The sequence below is a fragment of the Megalobrama amblycephala genome, linkage group LG2 (genome assembly GCF_018812025.1).
Source record: "Megalobrama amblycephala isolate DHTTF-2021 linkage group LG2, ASM1881202v1, whole genome shotgun sequence".
Taxonomy (NCBI): domain Eukaryota; kingdom Metazoa; phylum Chordata; class Actinopteri; order Cypriniformes; family Xenocyprididae; genus Megalobrama; species Megalobrama amblycephala.
The window spans coordinates 47,204,592-47,228,778 of NC_063045.1; the positions used below are offsets into that span (position 1 = coordinate 47,204,592).

A 24,187-nucleotide genomic window follows, 5' to 3' on the forward strand; every position below is an offset into this window, starting at 1 on the left:
TGGAGATTTTATAAAACAGCTTCCTCTCCCAAAAAATTATGCGTTTTAAAATTTTGTTTTAAATACAAGTTTATTTTTTTCTCTACTTTTCTCTACTTAGAAAAATGAAATAAAATAAGATCCATGATGCCACTGTTTTGCACTTAAGGCAATAATGTAAAAATATTTTATTCAATATAAACAAAGCTTTAATATACAAACTACAGATCATGCACAATCACCTTGTCTTATATTTGTAAAGTAATACTACCACATACCAACACAATATCATTATGCAAATAGCATTATTGTGCAAACAGAGTTATTTCACACAGATGATAGGCTATTATGTACAAGGAAAAATATTAGCATAAAAACAAAATTACGGTGAGGTGTATTATAGCAATACTTTTAAGGAAAAACACATACAAAAATTGAGTCTGCTGGCTAAAAGTACACAGTGAATTTTTCCAGGCTTGCAATTATATTTCCACCCACAAATAAATGTAAGCGCTGAGTCTTGTCGATAAATTATTGAGAGTAACAAAGATGTTTTTGAAAACCCTCTGCTGTTGAGTACCATTTAGTGTGATTTACAACTATCCACATCTGCTCAGAGAGTGAAGCTAACAGTGGTCTGTTTGTGGTGTGCACTTGACCTGCTGTGTCTGTGCTGTGGGGACCGATCTGTTTTAACTACCCACGGAGGGAGGTGAGGCAAATGGAGACATGAGGCGAGACAGGGTGGAGGGGGTGTCATCTACCAGCATCCATTCAGTAGATGAGATCAGATTCCATCCGCTTTAAGTATCCCTGCATATCACAACTTCACATATCAAAAGATGAAATAAATAGAAAACGTGGCAAATAAACACTTCAAAACGGACATCTAATAGCGCTAACGCTGAAGTCAAATGTTTGCGATGTCTTCAATGCTATTCTGAGATCACTGACCTTTCATCTGACATGTTTGGGTGCCATTTTGAAAAGGGCAGACATGACAGTGAGATCTTTGTGCATACACAAAAACTGTAGTATTCACCAGTAGTTCTGTCATGTTCTAAACAATCCTCACACTCTTAGGTTTGAAACACCACTGGATTCACCTGTCTTTAAAGAGATAGTTCATCCAAAAATGAAGAACACAATGCCAAGGTTGAAGGTTCGATTCCCAGGGAAATGCATGAACTGATGTAATGAATGTCTTAAATGCAATTCAAGCCACTTTGGATAAAAGCGTCTACCAAATATTTAAATGTAAACATGAACACTGTCATCATTTACTCATCTTCACGTCTTTTCAAACCTGTCTTGACTTTCTTCTGCAAAACACAAAAGAAGATATTTTGAAGAATGTTGGAAACCAGTTTTGGTAAACATTGACTTCCATTGTATGACATTCCATTGCAAAAAAAAAAAAAAAGAAAAGAAGAAAAAAAAAAAAACATTTTTCAACATTTTATGTTCCACATAAAAAATAATGTCATGCAGGTTAAATGATTACCGAATTTTCATTGAGATCAAATTATCCCTGTCTATCAGAACAGTTAATATACTTAAATTGTGTATTGGTATATTGTAGTTGTTTTTCCATTTTAATTGGCACCAAGTGACAACAAAGAGCGCTAAAATAATATATGTTTTTATTTATTTTATTAAGGGGCCTTTGTATTGTAATTAGGGCTGTCAATATTAAAATTATGGCATTAACATTAATATCACCCCATAAGGAAACATCACAGCACTAAAGGCTGGAACACACCAAGCCGACGCCGACGAACTAGTGGCGACGAAAGCAGACTGCGGCGTTGGCTCACATCGGCAGCGTCTGGGTCCAAAGTTGGCCTGACACACCAAACCGACGCTCGACAGCCAACAGCCAAGTAGCACGTCCGTTCTGCGCCTGCGTAAGATGAAATGCCTTTCTGTACCAGCAGGTGGCAGTAGCTGAACAGCCAATCAAAATGATCAGATGGCCCGACTTACCGACGAGCTCTGACAAAAAAAGCAGACGAGGACCAACCACAGCGACGGCAAAGAATATAGAACCCAAGAGGTGACACTTTTTGGGTAACAGCCACTAGATGGCGCTCCGGTAGCGCGGCTGCCATTATGGGGTGAAAATACTAACTGGTCCATAGAATCCTTCACATCTTACGCACCCAAAATCTGCGAATTTCACTGCCAAATCAGAAGCGCAATAGAACAGGTTTTTTTTGTTTTGTTTTTTGTTTTTTGTCACCAGTAAACTGTATGGCTTCTACAGTAAATGTTGCATTGTCTTATATATGTTTTATTTTACCAGTTGTGGAATCCAACCATTCAATCATCTGAGGTAATGTAGTTAGCCTACTTTATTGAGTATTTCTATTTTATGCAACTTTACACATTTATTAATAGTAAATTAATAATTAATAAATTTAAAGGAACACTCCACTTTTTTTGAAAATAGGCTCATTTTCCAACTCCCCTAGAGTTAAACAGTTGAGTTTTACCGTTTTCGAATCCATTCAGCCGATCTCCGGTTCTGGCGGTACCACTTTTAGCATAGCTTAGCATAGTTCATTGAATCTGATTAGACCGTTAGCATCGCGCTTAAAATTCACCAAAGAGTTTCGATATTTTTCCTATTTAAAACTTGACTCTTCTGTAGTTAAATCGTGTACTAAGACCGACGGAAAATGAAAAGTTGCGATTTTCTAGGCTGATATGGCTAGGAACTATACTCTCATTCCGGCGTAATAATCAAGGAACTTTGCTGCCGTATCATGGCTGCAGCAGGCGCAATGATATTACGCAGCGTCTCTCACAAACGTCTCCATGGTTGCAAGGCACGTTCCCTGTGCAAGCAGGGGCTCACGGGCGCTGCGTAATATCATTGCACTGCTGCAGCCATGGAGCGGCAGCAAAGTTCCTTGATTATTACGCCGGAATGAGAGTATAGTTCCTAGCCATATCAGCCTAGAAAATCACAACTTTTTATTTTCCGTCGGTCTTAGTGCACGATTTAACTACAGAAGAGTCAAGTTTTAAATAGGAAAAATATCTAAACTCTTTGGTCATTTTTAGCGCGATGCTAACGGTCTAATCAGATTCAATGAACTATGCTAAGCTATGCTAAAAGTGGTACCGCCAGAACCGGAGATCGGCTGAATGGATTCGAAAACGGTAAAACTCAACTGTTTAACTCTAGGGGAGTTGGAAAATGAGCCTATTTTCAAAAAAAGTGGAGTGTTCCTTTAAGATAATCATGTTTGCAGCGAACAATATATTTCAGACCTAGTGGAGTAGTAATAGGTCTGAATTGAAATAGGCTATATTGTACGTTTTAATGGGTCACGCTACAAACATAATCTTATAATACATGATGCATTGCTGTGGTTATTGCATAATTCCCACTTTTGGACACTTTTGCTTTAACGGACATTAGACAACACTGCAAAATCAAGCTGTTATATTCATATATTTATTGTCCAACATTCACAATTTTTCTGATGCATGTCCTTAATTTAATTTCATATGTTGGTATTAATTCAGTGTTATAATGCTACTACTTGAACTTCAAAGAATTTTAACCCAAACTGACTGGGTTTCTAGAGAGCAAGGATTTGTGAAAAAAAGTGGAAGACTTTAACACAAAGTCTGTAAAATACACTGTTAAAAGGATTTGAATGTCACTTTTATTTATTCTGCGTCATCATCATCATTCAGGTTGGATTTCAGCTTTAGGCTAATGTACATTTGTTTTAACAAAGCAGCTGATATTGCCATAGAAACTAGTGGACTACTGACTCGCTTTTACCACAAAATGGCGGAAACGCAGGGCCGCTGCTGGGTGCCGGTGTTGCAATGGAGCGTTCTATTGAGTGTCGCTTCTTGTTATGTAGGCCTATTCTTTGGCGATGGTGCGGAACACACTGAGAAAACTTAGTCGGCCGACGAACAAAAACTGCCCAATGGCCGACCGTCGACTTGGTTTGTTCCTACCTTATCACTGTAACTTTACACCCAAAAAGTCTGGGGAAACTGTTATGTTATTTGATTACTGTATGTTTTTTTTTCTTCAGTAACTTGTATTTGCTGTGCATTTTAAAAATAGAATTTTGCAGAAATCTACTTTGTCCACTGTATATATGTACTTTTACCAGTTCACCCAAAAATGTCATCATATACCTTCATGTCCTTCTAAATTTACTTTAAAGCTCAAAGGACCCAAGAATGTTTGCACACACAGACACACACACACACACACACACATTACATTGCACTGTCCAAGTGCTCTGATCAGTTTTGGTGAAAAAGAACCTCAAATGTAAGCAATTTAATAGTAATATTATGGTGGGCACCAATGTAAGCAAGATATGATGTACTGCAATAGTATTGAATTCAACTAACTGAAAAAACATTCAATTATCTTCTTTTGTGTTCCATCATGCACGCTTACAGCAAACATGAGGGTCAGAAAATGCTGAGAGAACTTTTATTTATGGATGAACTATCCCTGAATGTGTTAACATGTTAACTACAAAAATAATTATGAGAATGAAATATTTTAATCATTTGACAGCCCTAATTATAATGCAACAGAACAGAAATTACAATGCCACAGTGCATCAAATAACACAAAGCAAACCAGGTTCAATGCAAGAAACATTTATGGAGGTATGAATAGAGGAGGTTGTAAAGAGTCAGAAAACACACACACACACACACACACACACACACACACACACACACACACACACACACACACACACACACACACACACACACACACACAGAGCCTGAATTGGTGTGCAGGGACCAAGTTCATACATCCCCAGGGAGCTTTTCTAAACAACAACAAGGCAACATCAAGAGAACACAATCTTCCAGAGTAGTGTGCCAAAGATCAGTCTTCTTGACAGCAGTGAAAAGACAAGCTCTGACCCCATCATACACACAGAAAAAACAGCATGGAACAAACTGCTGTAACTAACTGCTCTAAAAGCCACCCTCCCGAATCACACGGCCAGACGTCTGTGACCACCGGGAGGTCATGGTCTGAACACAGCACCACGGCTAAAGGGTGCACTGTTTCATCAATACCGAATCACAGATCATCCCAGCGCCCATGACAGCAGCTAAAACGCCTTTTAATGGTCAGATGGATGGATATATATCACACGCAGAGCGTGACGGCCTTCAATTAGAGCTATTACAGGGCGGCAGGGATCAATATGGTTTCTGCCATGAAGGACGGGGACAGAGAAAGGATGAATCTGGTTGTCCACAAAGATAGAAAGTGTACAGTTCAAGAGGAGGCCAGGATGTAAGGCTTCATGAAAGCCTACTGAGTCAAAATTGCGATCTTACTGGGTCAAAAATCGCATTATGTTTTACATTTTAATTTAAGCATTTGGCAGATGCTTTTATTCAAAGCTGTACTATTTCAAAGTTTTGAAACACTCATGTTTTTTTATCAATACAGGAAACAGAAGAACACTATTTTGGCTAAACTTTTCAAAGAAAATTCTAGGTTAAGTAGAAGTTATCCTAGCAGGGACTCAAGCCCCCCCTTGAGTGACCATCCACCTGATCTGTGCGAATTATTCCATCAACACACACACAGTCACACATGAACAATTTGATTAAAATGTAAACTTAATAGTGTAAATTCCACTATAATGCTGGGCCTCCACAGTTTGAGAACTACTGAACTAAATGATACAAAAACACAACACTGATAAGATGCTATGAAAATGCTTTATTGATTCAACAGCAAGAAAAAGATTCTGGTGCACTCTGACAATAAAATAATGGGAAAAGACAACATTTGCTTCAAGTAAAAAAAATAAAATAAAATAAAAAAATTACATATATGCAGCCAAGCACAACAAAGATGGCACAACAAGCCAGCCAACATGGCTGTGAGCATCAGACTAACTGCAACAGTGAGCAATTAAAGATTTTAATTTAATTCGCAAGTTGCCTCAGGTCATGCTTGTGATAACACATACCAAGTTTGGTCTGAATACAATAAAGCGTTGTCGAGATATAGCCTTATGTCTATTTTTGCAAGCGCTACGTAAAAAATAATTTGCGCATGTTTCTAAAACAGTTTAAGAAATTGACTTGAATTCTCAATTTTTTTTTTTGGGATGGTCTGTAGATGAACTGGTTCAATTTTTGTGAAAATGACGGAAAATGAAGTCGAATCATCTTGAGCCAAGGAATCAGAGGAAAAAAGAATTTTGTTTGTAACCCTTTGTTTGTAATTCAAAAGTTATTAGCATAAACATGAGTGGAACTTTGGATAAGTGGTGGCGCTAGAGGGATTGAGTTAGAGACTCCAAATTGGCTATAGACACATGTCAGACTGTCCTCTAACAGTGTGCCAAATTTCACTTTTCCCGCATACAGTTGTATGGTCTGTACAAATGATTACAATAGGTGCCAATGTACCTTCAGTGCTTGGCCCCTAATAAAAAAATAAACATTTATTGACACTATAGGCTGGGCATTGACACAAATTTCACAATTGGATTCGATTTCAATTCACAAGCATGGAAAAAAAAATCCCAGTTAACCCCAGTTGGTACATAATTATAATATTAAAGGTTAAAATTAAAATGTTATACTGATACATTTTTATGACATAATTATGTTTCTACACTTTTTTAATACGTTAAATAGTGGCTGTCATAAAACAGATTTATTCAAACATTAAATAGTATTGAAGAAAGGGTTACGTAAAAATATAATGAATATGAAATATAGCATATATTTAACAAAATGCTGCTCTCAAAGTTCATTTTACATTGGACATTGAATGGCAGGTAAATGTGACGTTATTTGACATTGTTTACAAGCTGTTTTGTTGACATCTTCTGTTAATGATTGAGCTCCTCTGTTGCTGCAGTAATGCATGACAAACTATAAAGTACATTTACGGATGGAGCCATCAACACAGACGACCCACAACAATCCTAGGTCAAAGCTCACGTGCTTGTGGCCATTGGGACAGGCAACCATCGAGATCCAGTTTGTGCCAGCGGGGTTGGATCAAGTGATGCCAGTTCTGCAAAATTATGGTTTCTTGAATTCAGCATTTGTTTTATATCAGAAAATATTTCTTGAAAAATTCATCACTTTTTACAGCATTTAATATGATTAATATGACTGTTCAGTTCACCTTTGGAATAAGGCCCCTTGAGCATTGACACCAAAGACACTGCCATCAGTTGCTACTTCAATCATGGACAGAAGTCCAGGAATATTCACAAAGTTGCCAGTCCCTGAACAGGCATTACCAGACACACCCTGCACAAGACAGAATGAAACACAAACCACTCAGCCGTATCGTCACATCAAGAAACTGTTTGCTGCTTCCACACCAGTTATTTCTTTAGTTATGTCAGAAAATCAAACGCTTGCGTGATGACTACTTTACTGTTGTACTTTTAAAAACCTGGTGTATTTCAACTTGCACTCAAGCCCCTGTATTTAACATTGTGACATTACCATCTTGATGTAGATGTGGTCATTGCTGTTCACTCCCCAACAGCTGTACGGGCCACAGCTGTAATACTTCAGCTTTCCCGGAAGTTGAACCCAAGGAACAGAGCTGGATGGCAATTTGTTGTTAGCATCCATATTTAAACAATATATGTTATCATGCATATTGACCCCTGCAGTGTTCTGATCTCCTCCAGCATCCACCTGTTTGAGAAGGCCTAACAGTACAAGAAACGGGTTGGATGATAGATTAGTCAGATTAATTGGAAGAATAATTGTTACACTTTATTTTACAGTATGTGCACTTACAGTGTACTTACCCAAGAAAGTACTGGTAATACAAGGTAACTACATGGGTTAAGGTTAGGTTTAGAGCGTTGGTTCAGGGATAGTGTCTAGTTATAACCCAGTTATTGTAATTGCTACAGTATAATAAGTACAAAGTATGTATATGCAGAACAGTGCTGTAAAATAAAGTGCTACCAGAATGACAATAAGCTGATGTCATTGATACTGTGGTTTTAAAATAATGACTCCAAACTAAAATCATGTACATTCATAACAGATTAAACATATATGATTTCTGTAATTTTATGCTCTGCACAGTCCAACTCTTTACCTGCAATCTGCACAAGGCTGCCACCCCGCACCTTGAAGATGTTGTTTGCTGTATCCACCCCAAACTGACCAGCAGGACCAACACTGAAGTGCTTCAGAGACGTAAAGACCTTTGTGAAGACGTTATTAATCAGGATGAAGACCTCATTTTGATTGTTCACTCCAACCACTGAGCCTGACCCAGCGTCTATCTGCTTCAGGGTGCCACAAATCATTTCACAGTTTAAAGCTGTGAAAACATGGTGCAAAATAATGAGTACAAATAGACACTTTTAAAAATGAATTAAATACTTTTATATTAAAAAAATATTTATTTTAAAATGGATTTTAAGGTAACACTTTACAATAAGGTTCATTAGTTAAACATTAGTTAATGTAATAACTAACATGAAATAACAATGACCAATACATTTGTTACTGTATTTACTAATCTTCATTAACGTTAGTTAATGAAAATACAACGGTTCATTGTTTGTTCATGTTAGTTCACACTGCATTAACTAATGTAACAAATACAACTCTTGACTTTAATAATGTATTAGTAAATGTTGAAATTAACAATAACAAAAATTGATAAATGGTGTATAAGTGCAGTTTATTATTAATTCATGTTAACTAATGAACCTTATTGTAATGTGTTACCGATTTTAATATATGTATATTCTTTATGTTACCAAATCACATTACTAGCTTACCCAGAGTGTGAATGAACTGGCAGCTGAAGAGTAGCAGGACGCTAAGATACAGCTTCATTGCTCTGTTCAGAACCAAATCATTTATACAAGTGAGTTCAGTATGGATAAAACATAATCAATGTTAAAATAACAGTAATTAAATGAAGATAACCTTCTCCTGATATATCAGAATTCAGCAGTCAGTGTGGATTCTGTCAGGGATCTCAAGGAAAATGACTCAAATGCAGAAATGCAATTCAAAATTTATTGGAGTAATAACAGTCAATAAAATTTATTGGAGTAAAAACAGTCAATCAATGTCCCAGCAAAAGATCAAAGTCCATATGGGAGGCTAGATCACAGAGGAAGAAGTCAGGAGGTAAACAGATGAGCACGTCCCTCTGGTAAGACAGTTCACATGTGAACGTGTTTGTTACATCCCATGTTATAATTATGATTATGGGTACGGTGTTTTTTCCCTCCCTTTCTTTTTTTCCTCTGTCTTTCATTTTCAGCAGCATTTTGACGCGGGTACCTGAGTGATCTAATCCTCTGTATATCATCGAGATGCTTGGTGACGACAACGCGCGGCTTCACCAATGAGGGCACACTATTTGATTATAAAGAGTGCACCTGTGCAGAAAGCGGGAGTTCCCTTTCATAGGTTCACACAACGCTGCGAGATGTCGCTATGGGAACACCTTTGGTGTGACGAATGTCTGAAGCCCTTATAACATCATGCCAATTGATTGGCAAAAAGCGTCTAGCCCCAACCTAAGAATGTCACATATGCTTCATATCAGCGTGCTAGGCGCCATTTAATCAGATTTCATTCCTCCAGGAAGCAGATTTTCTGTTGCCCATTGGAAAGCATTTTTCACGTGTTCACAGCTAATTTTTCAGAGCAGTTTCACTCCTCTCAAGTGGACACGATGAGTTACAGGAGATGTACTGATCCATGTGACAGGTTCATTGCAGGAGGAGACACTCATGACAAGTGCGTGCAATGTTTGGGCCTTCAGCATGCTCAAGCCACGCTTAACGGCTTAATCTGATTGTCTTCACTGCGATAGCCTGCGTTTGAAAGTTTTTCACTCGAGGCTCGCCTCCCTTCTGAGGAAGGAAGGCCGCTCTTCCAACCCCCGACTCTCCGTTTCGCCGGTTGCTGAGGCGCTGCACGAGATGGACGCTTGGGGTGACGATTATGAGCCTGAGCTTTTAGAGAGAGAGCAGACAGATTTTCACCCCTTTCGCTCTCTCTCCCCATCTCATGTGCGCGTGTTAGAGAATCGCAATGCAGATCCTGTTGTTTTCATTCATGACAAAATGCGGCCTACCCCAGAAGCTTGCCATGCAATTTCTTTTGGTTGTGGCTCCTATGACGATGATGTGTTGTCTACAGCGGCTTCTTATTCCGAAGAGCTTGTGGGTGATTGTTCTGGCTCTCTCCCTCTGAGCGGACAGGAGAAGCGCACATCCCCGTCGTATAACGAGCTGTTAGAAGTGGTCACTCGCGATCGATTTCTCACAAGTCGCGCCCCAACCCAGCCCCGTAGGCCTCTTACCTTCTTCCAAGACATCCACCAAGAGGTTTCGAAGTCTTGGAAGCAGCCATTTTCATCACGCATCACTAACCCCGCGGCCGCAGCTTTCGCTACTATTTCTAAAATGGTGGATCACGATCATGCGGTGATGCCGATCGTCGAAGAGACTCTCGCGGCTCATCTTGCGCCATCTTCAGCTCCGTCATAAAAGTCACGCCCCCGGTTGCCCTCCAAACCGTATAGGATTACCTCCTCCTTGGTTGGTAAATCTTACATGGTGTTTTGGATTTTGATGTTGATATTGCTATTTACCTGTTTCAATGTTTTTATTTGCTTGCTTTTAAGTTAAGGCCATACATGCTTGAATGATTATGAAATTAAGGAACTGCAATACTTCCTTTGTTTGTTATAAGAAAATATGACTAAGCAACAGTTGTGAAAGTTAGGTTTTTGAGTTTGATGATTGTAACCAACCACAAAAGTTAACAATAAGGATGAAGAGAGCATGTTGCAACCTAAAGTGGCGGTGAGCCAGACGAAGACTTCAGTAAAGAAGAGGAAGAGTGCTACAAGAAGACGACAGCGTGTGACAAAGGAAGGACATCTGGCTTAGTAAACAAGAAATACAGAGACTGATACACCTACACCAGGAAGACTGGATCATAGACATTGATCAATTGATGAGTAATATGAAGATGGAATGTCCCAAAAATTAGTATAAAAGTCTGAGGGGTAAAAGGCCTCCTCAGATGCTGCCTGCATTAAGCGTAGAAGGACACCTGATACCCTAACGAGGGGCGCTTAACAGCATCTCCAATATTGCTGGGGAAAGTTAAGATATAAAGCTTTTTAGCTTAAAGGTGCCCTAGATTTAAAAATTGAATTTATCTTGGCATAGTTAAATAACAAGAGTTCAGTACATGGAGATGACATACAGTGAGTCTCAAACTCCATTGTTTCCTCCTTTTTATATAAATCATATTTGTTTAAAAGACCTCCGAAGAACAGGCGAATCTCAACATACGTAACAGTCGGGGTGTACACCCCCAATATTTGCATATGCCAGCCCATGATCAATGCATTACACAAGGGCAGCCAGTATTAACGTCTGGATGTGCACAGCAGAATCATCAGATTAGGTAAGCAAGCAAGAACAATAGCGAAAAATGGCAGATGGAGCGATAATAACTGACATGATCCATGATAACATGATATTTTTAGTGATATTTGTAAACTGTCTTTCTAAATGTTTCGTTAGCATGTTGCTAATGTACTGTTAAATGTGGTTAAAGTTAACATCATTTATTACTGTATTTACGGAGACAAGAGCCGTCGTTATTTTCATTATTAAACACTTGCAGTCTGTATAATTCATAAACTCAACTTCATTCTTTATAAATCCCTCCAACAGTGTAGCATTAGCCGTTAACCACAGAGCACAGCCTTAAACTCATTCAGAATGAAATGTAAACAATATAACAATATACAATACTCATATAATCTGGCACATGCATGCAGTATGCATGACGAACACTTTGTAAAGATCCATTTTGAGGGTTATATTAGCTGTGTAAACTTTGTTTATGCACTGTTTAAGGCAAGCGCGAGCTCCGTGGGTGGAGAGCGTGAGCATTTAAAGGGACCGCAACCCTGAATCGGCGCATTTCTAATTATGCCCCAAAATAGGCAGTTAAAAAAATTAATAAAAAAAAATCTATGGGGTATTTTGAGCTGAAACTTCACAGACACATTCAGGGGACACCTTAGACTTATATTACATCTTGTAAAAAAACGTTCGATGGCACCTTTAAGCTGATTTAAGTTTTATTTTGTTTTATTTTGCATTAACTGCTTTGTATTGTAATCAATAAAAGAGATATTTTATTGTTACGTTTGCCTTCCATGAGACTTTACTTATAACTACAAACTGAGCCTCGACAAAGAACAACCACAAGGTAGTCTTCTATGTCATTCCTGAAGGACTTCAACCTGCCGGCGGGTGAGCATCTTATGGTTTAGACTAGATTTGACTCTCCTTACCCTACCTGAATAATCATAGGGTTAAAAGGTGTACTATAAATGCTCACACTGACTAACATGGCGGCCAACGTAAGTGGCTTTAGGTTTGAGTTTTGAGTTGAAAGTTTAGAAACCACATTGACGAGCTGTCTGCAAGACCCACGTAGACCAATCCAGAAAGGATTCGGTTAGATACTAGTCTAGGAGACTTAGTATATTCCAGTCCAGAGAAAGGACTGAAGGGCCAGGAAATGGGATCGCTACCCGTGAAACCTAGAGAGGGGTCTAGAGGGGCTACTGAGTTGAGAAACCTGTAGTAGGGGACACCCTAGTATGGCAGGTAAGAAAGCCCAGAGAAAATCCAGTAATATCTTAATTCAAGCCTACACCTGGGGAGACCACTGGGTAAAATCATGGGAGAAAAAGCCTTAAGGGCAGAGACCTCGGTTCAGGAGATAGAGCCAGGTCAGATACTTTTATGGTTACCAAGCCGAGATGGATTGCAAAGAGGTAATTTCCAGGAATCTGAAGTTGCTTTAGCAGTCATACAGTGGGCCATAGAGTTAGGAAGTCACTATGGACAGGAAGTGGCTATCCAGAGCAAAAGAGGGCATTATGAGCCCAGTGAGGAGAAAAACCATGGCGAAAACAAAGCTGTATACTATGAGTGGAAAAAAATTAAAGAAATCTCAGGGTGAAGTTCCAAATATGGAGAAAGTTAGGATTTACTGGGAAGCAATGACAGACTTTCAAAATGAAAGTGAAATCCTTCTTACTTTACCACCAGAGATAGATAGAGGAAGATAGAGATAGTGTTATTATAACCATAGCAGAATCGCACTTACCTAGGTCTGCAGTCACAGAAATACAGTTACAGCAGATAATGATCCGAATCTATAGTGTATGGAAATTCACAGATGATCAAAGAATTAGGAATAGCTGGAGCAGTTTTTGGATGCTTAGGGGAAGACGCTCCTAAAGAGATAGAGAATATGAGAATCAGATTAGGTCCTCAGCAAACAGGGACTGTAAGAATTTGTAGAGGTTCTCCAAAATGTAATAGTGTGGCACATGTAGTACTAACTGATAGTAGTACACAGACACGTACAGAAGAACAATCTGGAGAAAAGACTTGATTGTTAATAAACAATGTAATTAGACAAGCTAATGACAGAGGTGATAAAGAAATACATATGTCCCCAGTAGTCACAGAACAATGTCTAGAAGGACTCATAGCTGGAATAATAGAAATGTCCCAAGAAATTCAAATGACTATAAATCTCCTTGTTAAAGAGAGAGATCGAGATAAAATAAAAAAATATTATTAAACAGCAAAAAGAGAATTATGAAGTACAGCCAAGGCTAGCAGAAACCATAAGTAAGATGAAACCTACTGCACCTTGGGAAGATGATCTTGAACCCCAAGAGACAGAAGATCAATGGTCACAAGAATGGCTGTCAGATTCTATTTAGCAAGACACAACAGAAGAGAATGACAGTCAAAGTAGTGAGTCATCAAATAACAATCTTAGAGAAGTAAGGTTACGAAATAAGAGGGCAGGAAAGATTGAGCTCAGGGGGGTTTTACATCAGATAAAGTACGATTGGCCTGAAGTAAACATCAAAGGAGTAAAATAGTAGAAAGAGTAAACCAGTAGAGAGAGAGGTAGATCATTAGAATGGAAGTGGGATCGAAAAATAATTGAAGGACGCAGTCTAATGTATGGCCAAATGAGGTCAGCTAGTAGGTCCCTCAAAATTTAATTCCTCAAAAGAGCAAAATGAAGAGCAAGTACACTACCAGGCAAAATTATTAGAATAAAATTTAACAGAAGCAGTTAAACAGCAGGTAGGAAAAATAAAACAGGGCGAAGACCACAGCAGTTATGCAAACAGCATTATGAAAGCAGCGGAAGCTGCAAGACTTGATAAACACTCAACTACACGGTTAGTTCACACTTGTACTGGCCATGCGATTGCAGCTGAGGCCTTAGAAAAGTCCAGACAACTCATAGATACAGAGGATAAGTATGCCCAATGGAAAAAGGATTTGATAGAAGCCCAAAATGGTGTGCCAATTTTGAGTATGTGGCTTTCGATAGAAGCCGACATCCCTCATGAAGATAAAATCAGACTGTTACGAGTAGTGGGCAGAAGTTTACCTGGAGGACACACTTTAGCCACAATACTGTATAATGCTAGTAGTAAAGAAATTCAAAATACGTTATCAGTATATGACCTTACTACACAGCACAAAGACCAAAAAAGTAAGGCCTCCGAATAAATATAGAACAGAACAGGAAGTGTATACAGGTTATCGTAGTAAACCCTTTAAACCTAAAAAAGGAAAGCAGAAAAAATATACTACTCGATTTCAGAGTAGACAGAGTGGTGATACATGTATCAGAATTCCTGATACATGTATCAGGAATTAAATATTTGGTTGACAGAAAATGAGAAAGAACATGTAAAAGTGGTAAAGGAAGCACTGCAACGGATTGCAACATCAGGTTTAAAGCTAAACAAAGAAAACAGCTTTTGGATTACTGCAGGTAATAGAGGAGTTACCCAATTAATGAAAGAAAAAATAAACCAGTTAAGGGAGGTTCAACAAATGATGGGATTGATGGGATATGTTCGTGACATTATTCAAGAATATAGTCAAATGTCAAAACCAATTTATTCCACTATAAAAGGGGGAACACTGAATCGGGGAAGTGCAGCAGACGAGTCATTGCAGAAAATGAAACAAGCCATTTTAAACTCAGGTCAACTCGAAGGGAGAGTAGATGACAAAAATCTGGAGTTAGACCTGTCAATAGATCCTACTGGATACCAGTTAATAGCAAGGAATGAAGGAAGTAATATGCCAATAAGAATAATTACAGGGACATGGGAAAACCCAGAGAAAAAGTTTATACCAATAGAAAAGAAGTTAGCAGCCTTAAGTAAAAGATATCCAGAATTGAAGGGCCTAGGCAGAGGGAAGTTCATTTATATTAACACTGACGAGCCAGTAATGGCACATTTTAATAAAAATAAAGTTAAGGACAGTATGGCTCAAACCACAAGATAGGAAAGATGGGGAGACATGCTGTTAGACCCAGACCTGAAATTTAGACACAAAGAACAGAAAAAGTGTCAGAAGAAAAAATTATACTTGGTAAAAAGTATGGTAGTTTATACTGACGGTTCAAAAACTCTTAAAGATGAGCAGGCACACTGGGGTTAAATAATAAAACGTAAAGGCAAGGAGGAAGCTAGGTATACTGGCACTATACAAGGAACGGCACAGACCGGAGAAGTTAAAGCCATGTTGGAAGCCATAAAAAAACTGAAAGAGCTAAACATAGAACAGGTGATATTAGTAACAGACAGTAAGTATGTTGAAACAGGAATAAACCCAAATTTGGACATTTGGAAAGAAAATGGTTATACAAAGAGTAAAGGGAAGCCAATAGAACACACAGATATTTGGAAAGAGATAGAACAGAATATAGATGGAATGGATCTTATGGTAATCCATCAACCGGGACATTGCAAAGACGAAAATGAATTAGCGCAGAGAAATAACGAAATAGATAGATTAGTCCGGATGAGAAGAATAGTAGTAATACAAGAAGCAGATAAAGACATTATAGGAAAAATCCATGATCAAACGAAACATCCTAGTGTAAATTTATTGGGAAAAATCTTAAGTGATAATAAAATACATGTTCCAAATTGGAGGAAAAAATATCAAGAGGTAAGAAAAAAGAGAACTGTGAGAACTGCATGAGAAAAGGATACCGGAAAATGTTAAAAAATGACTATGGATGCATAACCCCACAGAGAGCTAATGAAGAATGGTCAGTGGACATAGCTGGTCCCCTTAATCCTAAAACAAAGTTAGGACATAGATACATATTAGTAGTAACAGATGGTTACACTGGGAAAATTTGGGCTAAAGCTCTGAAAGAAACTAGTGGAAAAACAATAGTTAAAGCAGTTCAAGAATTAATGACAGCCTGGGGAAGGCCTGAAAAAGTGAGAGTCGACAACGGAACTTATTTTGTTGGAGACGAATTAGGAAATTGGCTGGCAGAAAAACACATCGGATTACAGATTGTGTTAAGATATATGCCACAAAGCAATGGGATAGCGGAAAGATAATAATGTAACCTCTAGTAACTAGAGGTAATAATGACTCAAAGATCAGAAAATCCAAAGGATAACTGTGAGTGTATGGACAGGCTTGAAATGGATAAAATGCGAGGAATGCATTAGTGATTATAAAATTAAGGAACTGCAATACTTCCTTTGTTTGTTATAAGATAATATGACTAAGCAACAGTTGTGAAAGTTAGGTTTTTGAGTTTGATGATTGTAACCAACCACAAAAATTAACAATAAGGATGAAGAGAGCATGTTGCAACCTAAAGCGGGGGTGAGCCAGATGAAGACTTCAGTGAAGAAGAGGAAGAGTGCTAGAATAAGCAGGAAGATCGGATCATAGACATTGATCAATTGATGAGTAATATGAAGATGGAATGTCCCAAAAATTATTATAAAAGTCTGAGGGGTAAAAGGCCTCCTCAGATGCTGCCTGCATTAAGAAGAATCAGAATCAGAATCAGAAAGAGCTTTATTGTCAGGTATGTTGTTTACACATACTAGGAATTTGTTTTAGTGACAGAAGCTCCACAGTGCAACAGAGTAACAGCGACAAGACAAGACACATAATAAAAAGAATAAAATAATAATATACAAATTTACAAGATAGACAAAGTGCAAAAAAAGCAAAAGACAATATATATTATAGACAATTGTATGTACAATTATGTGTGCAAATTGAGATATAAAAAGGTGTTTTAAGTAAATGATGTGTAATAGTGTTATGTGTTCCGTGTTTGTCAAGTGTTCATGAGATGGACTGCTTGAGGGAAGAAACTGTTCCTGTGTCTGGTCGTTCTGGTGCTCAGGGCTCTGTAGCGTCGACCGGATGGCAACAGTTCAAAGTGGGAGTGTGCTGGATGTGAGGGGTCCAGAGTGATCTTCTTTGCCCTTTTTCTCACTCTGGATAAGTACAGTTCTTGGAGAGTGGGGAGGGTTGTGCCAATGATTCGCTCAGCAGACCGGACTACCCTCTGTAGTCTTCTGAGGTCAGATTTGGTAGCTGAGCTGAACCAGACGGTAACTGAAGTGCAGAGGATGGATTCGATGGCAGAGTAGAACTGTTTCAGCAGCTCCTGTGGTAGGTTGAACTTCCTCAGCTGGCGAAGGAAGTACAACCTCTGCTGGGCCTTTTTCACAATGGACTCGATGTGGTTGTCCCACTTCAGGTCCTGGGAGATGGTGCCCAGGAACCTGAATGACTCCACTGCTGCCACAGTGCTGTTCATGATGCTGAGTGGGGGAGAGCAGGGGGGTTTCTCCTGAAGTCTACGATCATCTCCACTGTCTTGAGCGTGTTGAGCTCCAGGTTGTTAAGACTGCACCAGACAGCCAGCTGTTCAATCTCCAGTCTGTAAGCAGACTCGTCACCGTCCTGGATGAGGCCGATCAGTGTGGTGTCATCCGCAAACTTCAGGAGCTTGACAGAGGGGTCTTTAGAGGTGCAGTCGTTGGTGTACAGGGAAAAGAGCAGTGGGGAGAGAACACAGCCCTGAGGGGCGCCGGTGCTGATGGTGAGGGTGCTGGATGAGAATTTTCCCAGCCTCACTAGCTGCTGCCTGTCTGTCAGGAAGCTGGTGATCCACTGACAGACAGAGGTGGGCACGGAGAGCTGAGTTAGTTTAGGCTGGAGGAGTGATGGGACGATGGTGTTAAAAGCAGAGCTGAAGTCCACAAACAGGATCCTCACATAAGTCCCTGGTCTGTCCAGATGCTGGAGAACATAATGCAGTCCCATATTGACTGCATCATCCACAGACCTGTTTGCTCGGTAAGCAAACTGCAGGGGGTCCAGTAAGGGTCCAGTGATGTCCTTCAGAAAAGCCAGAACCAGTCTTTCAAATGACTTCATGGCCACAGACGTTAGAGCCACAGGTCTGTAGTCATTTAGTCCAGTAATTTTGGGTTTAGGCGTAGATATTAAGCGTAGAAGGACACCTGATACCCTAATGAGGGGCGCTTAACAGCATCTCCAATATTGCTGGTTAAAGCTAGGATATAGAGCTTTTTAGCTTAGGCTGATTTAAGTTTTATTTTGTTTTATTTTGCATTAACTGCTTTGTATTGTAATCAATAAAAGAGATATTTTATTGTTACGTTTGCCTTCCATGAGACTTTACTTACTGTATAACTACAAACTGAGCCTCGACAAAGAACAACCACAAGGTAGTTTTCTACGTCATTCCTGAAGGACTTCAACCTGCCGGCGGGTGAGCATCTTATGGTTTAGACTAGATTTGACTCTCCTTACTCTACCTGAATAATCATAGGGTTAAAAGGTGTACTATAAATGGTCACACCGACTAACAATGGCCACTGGACAGGCAGCAGCCACTCTTGATTCTATGGCTGTACTTCAGGCTTATCAAGCTGATTTGTTAAAAGAGCTAGATGAGGGAGAAGGCCTGACTCCTGAGGCTGTTAAGCAGCTCAGACAGGCTACTGACTTGGCACTGAGAGCTATCAAGCATACTGCTCATGCAATAGGCAGGTCTATGGCGGGAATGGTGTCGGTAGAGCGCCACCTTTGGCTTACTCTTACTAACATCAAAGAAAAGGATAAGTCTTTCCTATTAGACACCCCCATGTCCAATGACGGCCTATTTGGTGAGTCTGTGACCGCTGTGGTAAAGAAATTTCGAGCAGAAAACAACAATCTGCCATTTTTCGCCAGCTCATTCTATGCAGGTTTAGGGAGACTGAACGACATCACCTATGGAGCCCCCTCGCAGAGACTGGGGCCGTAGGACTCAGCTCTGAAAATTTTGCTCGTCTTCGCAGGCCAGGCCCTCCATTGGAGAGTTTGAACAAACCGCACAAGCGTATTTGCCTCTCTCATTGTGACCTCCTGGCTCCAGCCTTAACTGTCCCGCCACTAAATGCACCTAGAGGCAGTTTTAGGTCGGGTCCTACTGACGAGCAGCATCTCAGATACTCCACGCGCGGGCCTTTGGAGATTGTGGAGAAGCCCTTGGGTCATGTACGCATGGCCCGTGTATGACTACATTAAAGACCCCCACAGCCGGCGTGGAGGGTCAGCCTGATCGGGTGATTGGACAGCTCGCTGTATTAGATGTCTCCACCACTCTTTTGCCTCGGGGCCCTATGCAGGTAGACTAGCTTATGACGGAGAGCTCAGAAGCTCAACATGTACACCCTGTTTCTGTAGTTGCCAGAGGCTTTCTGCAGTCAGAAAATGTATTGGTACCCACAGTTCAGCAGGTTCCAAAAATAGAGCAACTAACAACACCCGCCCAAGATATCACAGTGGGTGCTACGTACCATTCGACACAGTTACACCATCTCATTCCAGAAAGGACCACCTCTTTCCAATGGGGCCCCGGCTTTAAGGCAGGAGATTGTGTCACTCATAGAGAAAGGGGCTATAGAAGAAATACCCCCGCTCAAATAGAGTCAGGTTTTTACAGCCATTATTTTGTTGCCGAAAAAGGATGTTGGTTTACGTCTGATTTTGGACTTGCGTCGCTTAAATCTTGCAAATTCAAGATGTTGACGCTAAAGTCCATTCTGTCTCAGGTTCGAACCGGAGATTGGTTTGTGACCATCGGTCTAAAGGATGCATATTTCCACATCCAGATCGTCAAGAGACACAGGAAGTTCCTCAGGTTCGCTTTCGAGGGCAAACCTTACCAATACCGCATTCTTCCGTTCGGACTTGCTTTGGCTCCTTGGACCTTTACGAAATGTATGGACGCTGCCCTAGACCCTCTGCGGCTCCAGGGCGTCCGGATTTTGAACTACCTGGACGACTGGCTAATATTAGCTGTCTCAGGATTTGGCAATAGCTTATCGAGACTTAGTTCTCTGCCATTTGAGGAGCTTAGGACTGCGGATAAAGCTCCAGAAGAGTGTCTTGCTGCCACGTCAGCAAACTACCTTCCTGGGTGTGGAGCTAGATTCTGGTGTAATGCGGGCACGATTGTCTCCTGCGCACATTCAGTCATTACAAAACTTCCTGAGTCATTTCAGGATAGGCCGTCTGGTCCACGTAGGTCTGTGTCACAGACTGATGGGTCTTATGGCAGCGGCGTCCCCCGTTGTTCAGCCGGACCTGCTCCATATGAGACCATTCCAATGGTGGATCAAGAGCCAAGGATCTTGTCTCATTGCCACCCTTTCTGCAAAGTCCTAGTCACATGCAGAGGCTTTCATGCTCTACGTCCATGGACAAGGCTCCCGATGCTCTGCAGAGGAGTTCAGTTAGGGGCGTCTTGTCATCACAAAACAATCACAACGGACGCATCCCTTACGGCTGGGGGGCAGTCTTTCAAGGACACCCGACCTTTGGAGTCTAGAGTGAAGTGCAACGTGGTTGGCACATAAATCATTTGGAGTTTCTGGCAGTGCTTCTGGCACTCAAACGTTTCCTTCCCTACCTGAAGGGGTATCACATATTGATCAGGACAGACAACATGACTGTGGTCTCGTACCTGAATCGTCAAGGAGGGCTACGTTCCCGCCCCCTGTACAGGCTGGTGGAGCGTGTGCTTCTTTGGGCGCAGACCAGGTTTCTGTCGATCAAAGCGGTTTACATTCCCGGTCATTTGAACCTAGGAGCGGACTGTGAAAACCTGATGACAGTGAAAAAGAGACTGATGAACCACTTGCACTGCTATGGGAGGAGGTAAACAATTTGTTTCAAATTGCAAAAGAAAGTTCAAAGGATCATTCGCTTCATCATTTTATTTCAGATAAAAAGTCACAGCCAGAAACCTTGATGAGAAAAATAACAACAAGGTCCAAGACAAGACTGGGGAGTCAAGAAGTCCTTAACCTGCCAATGCTTCAGTTTCCTGGAGAAGAAGGGCCCATATGGGTGGAGCGACCTTGGAACTTGGAGGAACTGCGAAATGTGGCTGCTGCACTTCCAGACCCAGAAAAGGGGGTGAAACGATTTATCAGAGCAGTGGAGAACATTGATGTTACATACAAACCTACAGGTTGAGACTGGGCAGCTATTTTCAGCAAAAAACTGGGTTTGAAATGGACTGAGGTACGTGGAACTGGTGAAGATGCTTTTAATCCAAGTACAATAAGAATGAATGCTGACGCAGGCGCAGAGGGAACTGACACTCCAGGATGGCAGACTGCTTGGAACAGGATGATTGCCAGAATGAGGCTGGCATATCCCACACATCCTGACTGGGGAGCAATCACCAACACAAAGCAGCTGAAGGACGAGACGGTGAGTGCTTACCATGCACGTCTAAAAACAACTGTTGATGAAAGTTCTGCTCTGCCAGAAGGTACTGATAACTCAGGCATACTAAAACATCATTTTGTAAATGGTCTCCTTCCTGATTTACAAAAAGCAGTAAGGCTGACCTGCATTGGTTGGGAGGCACAAACTATGGAAGTAGTGTTGCAACATGCTAAACATGCAGAGTTGAACATGGAGAAAAAGATGACAGAGAAGCAACAAAAATTAGAAAATGTTCAATATATGTTCTACCAGTCCAGCAACAGACCAGAGGTCAAAATCCAAAGCCGAGGTTGATGGAATGGGAAAAGAAGAGATCATAACCATCAAGAAGACCACCAGAGCACGCCATCTCCAAGAGACCGTCAAGGGTCATCATACCAGTGGAAAATTGCTGCCGATCAATGTCGTGCCTGTGGTGAAAAAGGACATTGGGCAAAAAATTGTCCAAGAGAGAGGAAACAACATACCACACATCATATCACACCCTCTCCTCCTTCCACTAACAGTCTTTGGCTTCCATCATCAAATGTGAGAGACCATGAATAGGATAAGGCGGGAGACACTCAACCAAAACAACTACTACAAATAACTGACAACCCAAGACAAAATCCAATAATGACTATTCAAGTTGAAGGACATTCATTACCTGTTTTGGTGGACACAGGTGCCAAATTTTCTAGGATCACTGCAGAGACCGCTCTAAAACTTCCAAATTTAACTTATTCTGGCAAAACCCAAACAATATATGGGCTATCTGGCATACCATTGGTTGATAAGTTGACTATACCATTGAGGGTGACAAACAAACTGAAACAAGTAAACCATTCTTTTCTGGTATCTGAGACATGCCCTGTAAATTTATTGGCTAGAGATTTATTGTCCAAATTGGAATTGATAATTTTCATTTCAAATGATGGTATGGAAGTTTTCAATTCCGGAGGTGCTTTTATGCAAATTACGCCAAACTGGTATTATAATTGGGCTTTAAATCCTTCTTTTTTAATTGGTCTTTAAATCCTGCTCAATCTGCTCTTTTCCATCAGACACCAGTCTAGTCCCATGTCCCAGTGGGAAAGAAAGAAGGTACATGGGCAAACGTGGGAGTTTGGCTCACTACCCAGTTAAAAAATGGGAACTGGACTTGGGATAATAGTAGAAAACACTACAATAACCAAAAAGGGGTAAAAGCATATCCTATAATGCAGGCAATCGAGGTTCACAGGCTGTGTAGTGAGGAGAAAACGAAACCTAAATTTGATTCCAAAAATGTTTTAGATTTATTGGTAGGCATTCCAGACACTCTTTGGTCAAATGATAAATTTGATTTTGGCCAAATGAAAAATGTAACACCACTGACTCAACATAGGCCATTTAGACCACAATATCCACTCAGCAAAGAGGCTATAGAAGGAATCTCAAAAGTACATGCGGCGTTAGTAGAAAAGGGGGCAATCATACCCTGCCAAAATTCCCCTGTGAACTCTTCTATTCTGCCAGTGCGTAAGGCATCAGGAGAATGGAGATTTCTACAGGATTTAAGATTAGTAAATGGAGCCGTACAGCCGCGATCTCCAATTGTGCCGAATCCTTCTACAATTTTGTCTGAAGTGCCTAACAATGCCACATATTTCTCAGTTATCGATTTAGCAAATGCATTTTTCTCAATTTCAGTCCACCCAGATAGTCAACAGATAGTCAGATGGTTCGCATTTACTTTCAAAGGTAAACGATGGACATGGACAGTAATACCGAAAGGCTACACAGAATCACCAACTGTGTTTTCTGAGGAACTTTCTAGAAATCTGGAAAGTTTCCTTCCCCCAAAAGGAAGTACCCTAATTCAGTATGATTCAGTATGCAGATGATTTGATGTTGTGTTCTCCCAACAAAAACACCTGTGAGATCGATACGCGCGCATTACTAGAATAATCACGCCTCAAAATTGGCAATGAATGATCTAATTGGAACTTCCTGGGAAGCCCCAGGATTTACAGTTGTGGCAGAGAAATTCTGTCAAAACTGTTACATCTGCACAGCGAATAACGTGGGAAGACGAAGTAAGCCACAAACTTACTCCACCCACCCCACACCAGAGCTTCCTTTTCAGCATATCATGATGGATTTCATTGAATTGACACCATGTCAAGGTTATAAATACTGTCTCGTAATTGTTGGCATGTTTTCAAAGTGGGTTGAGTGTTTCCCAAGTAGAAAAGCTGATGCTACGGCTGTAGCAAAAGCTCTAATAAAAGAAGTTATCCCAAGGTGGGGGATGCCAGAAAAATTGTCCAGTGATAATGGGACACATTTTGTAAATAAAGTAATCACAGAATTGGCAAATGGATTGAAAATAAATTTAAAAACACATTGTTCTTACCATCCAGAAAGTGGGGGAGCAGTGGAGAGGACAAATCAGGCTGGCCTTGCGGCGGCTGATGAACAACTGAGGAAATATATGATGTCTTTAACTAAAGCTATCA

At 40.4% G+C, this 24,187-nt stretch overlaps 1 protein-coding gene across 1 annotated transcript; it reads right to left on the minus strand.

Annotated features, from left to right (window-relative positions):
* Window positions 1-5,712: 5,712 nt before the first annotated feature.
* Window positions 5,713-13,840, minus strand: LOC125261092 (fish-egg lectin-like). The gene is made up of 7 exons (XM_048179664.1): window positions 13,731-13,840; window positions 13,177-13,306; window positions 8,790-8,851; window positions 8,096-8,323; window positions 7,483-7,694; window positions 7,154-7,281; window positions 5,713-7,039 (listed from the first exon to the last, which is right to left on the minus strand). The coding sequence occupies exons 3-7, from the start codon at window positions 8,845-8,847 to the stop codon at window positions 7,024-7,026; spliced, it is 642 nt and encodes a 213-aa protein (XP_048035621.1). The 5' UTR covers window positions 8,848-8,851; window positions 13,177-13,306; window positions 13,731-13,840; the 3' UTR covers window positions 5,713-7,023.
* Window positions 13,841-24,187: the final 10,347 nt, after the last annotated feature.

What these genes read in the sequence shown, in the direction of transcription:
- LOC125261092 (XM_048179664.1), bottom strand. Translation starts at nt 8,847, where the DNA reads ATGAAGCTGTATCTTAGCGTCCTGCTACTCTTCAGCTGCCAGTTCATT. An exon ending in CCAGTTCATTCACACTCTGG is followed by an intron (nt 8,324 to 8,789) that starts GTAAGCTAGTAA and finishes ATGTTTTCACAG; the next exon opens with CTTTAAACTGTGAAATGATT. An exon ending in ACCACATCTACATCAAGATG is followed by an intron (nt 7,282 to 7,482) that starts GTAATGTCACAA and finishes TGTCTTGTGCAG; the next exon opens with GGTGTGTCTGGTAATGCCTG.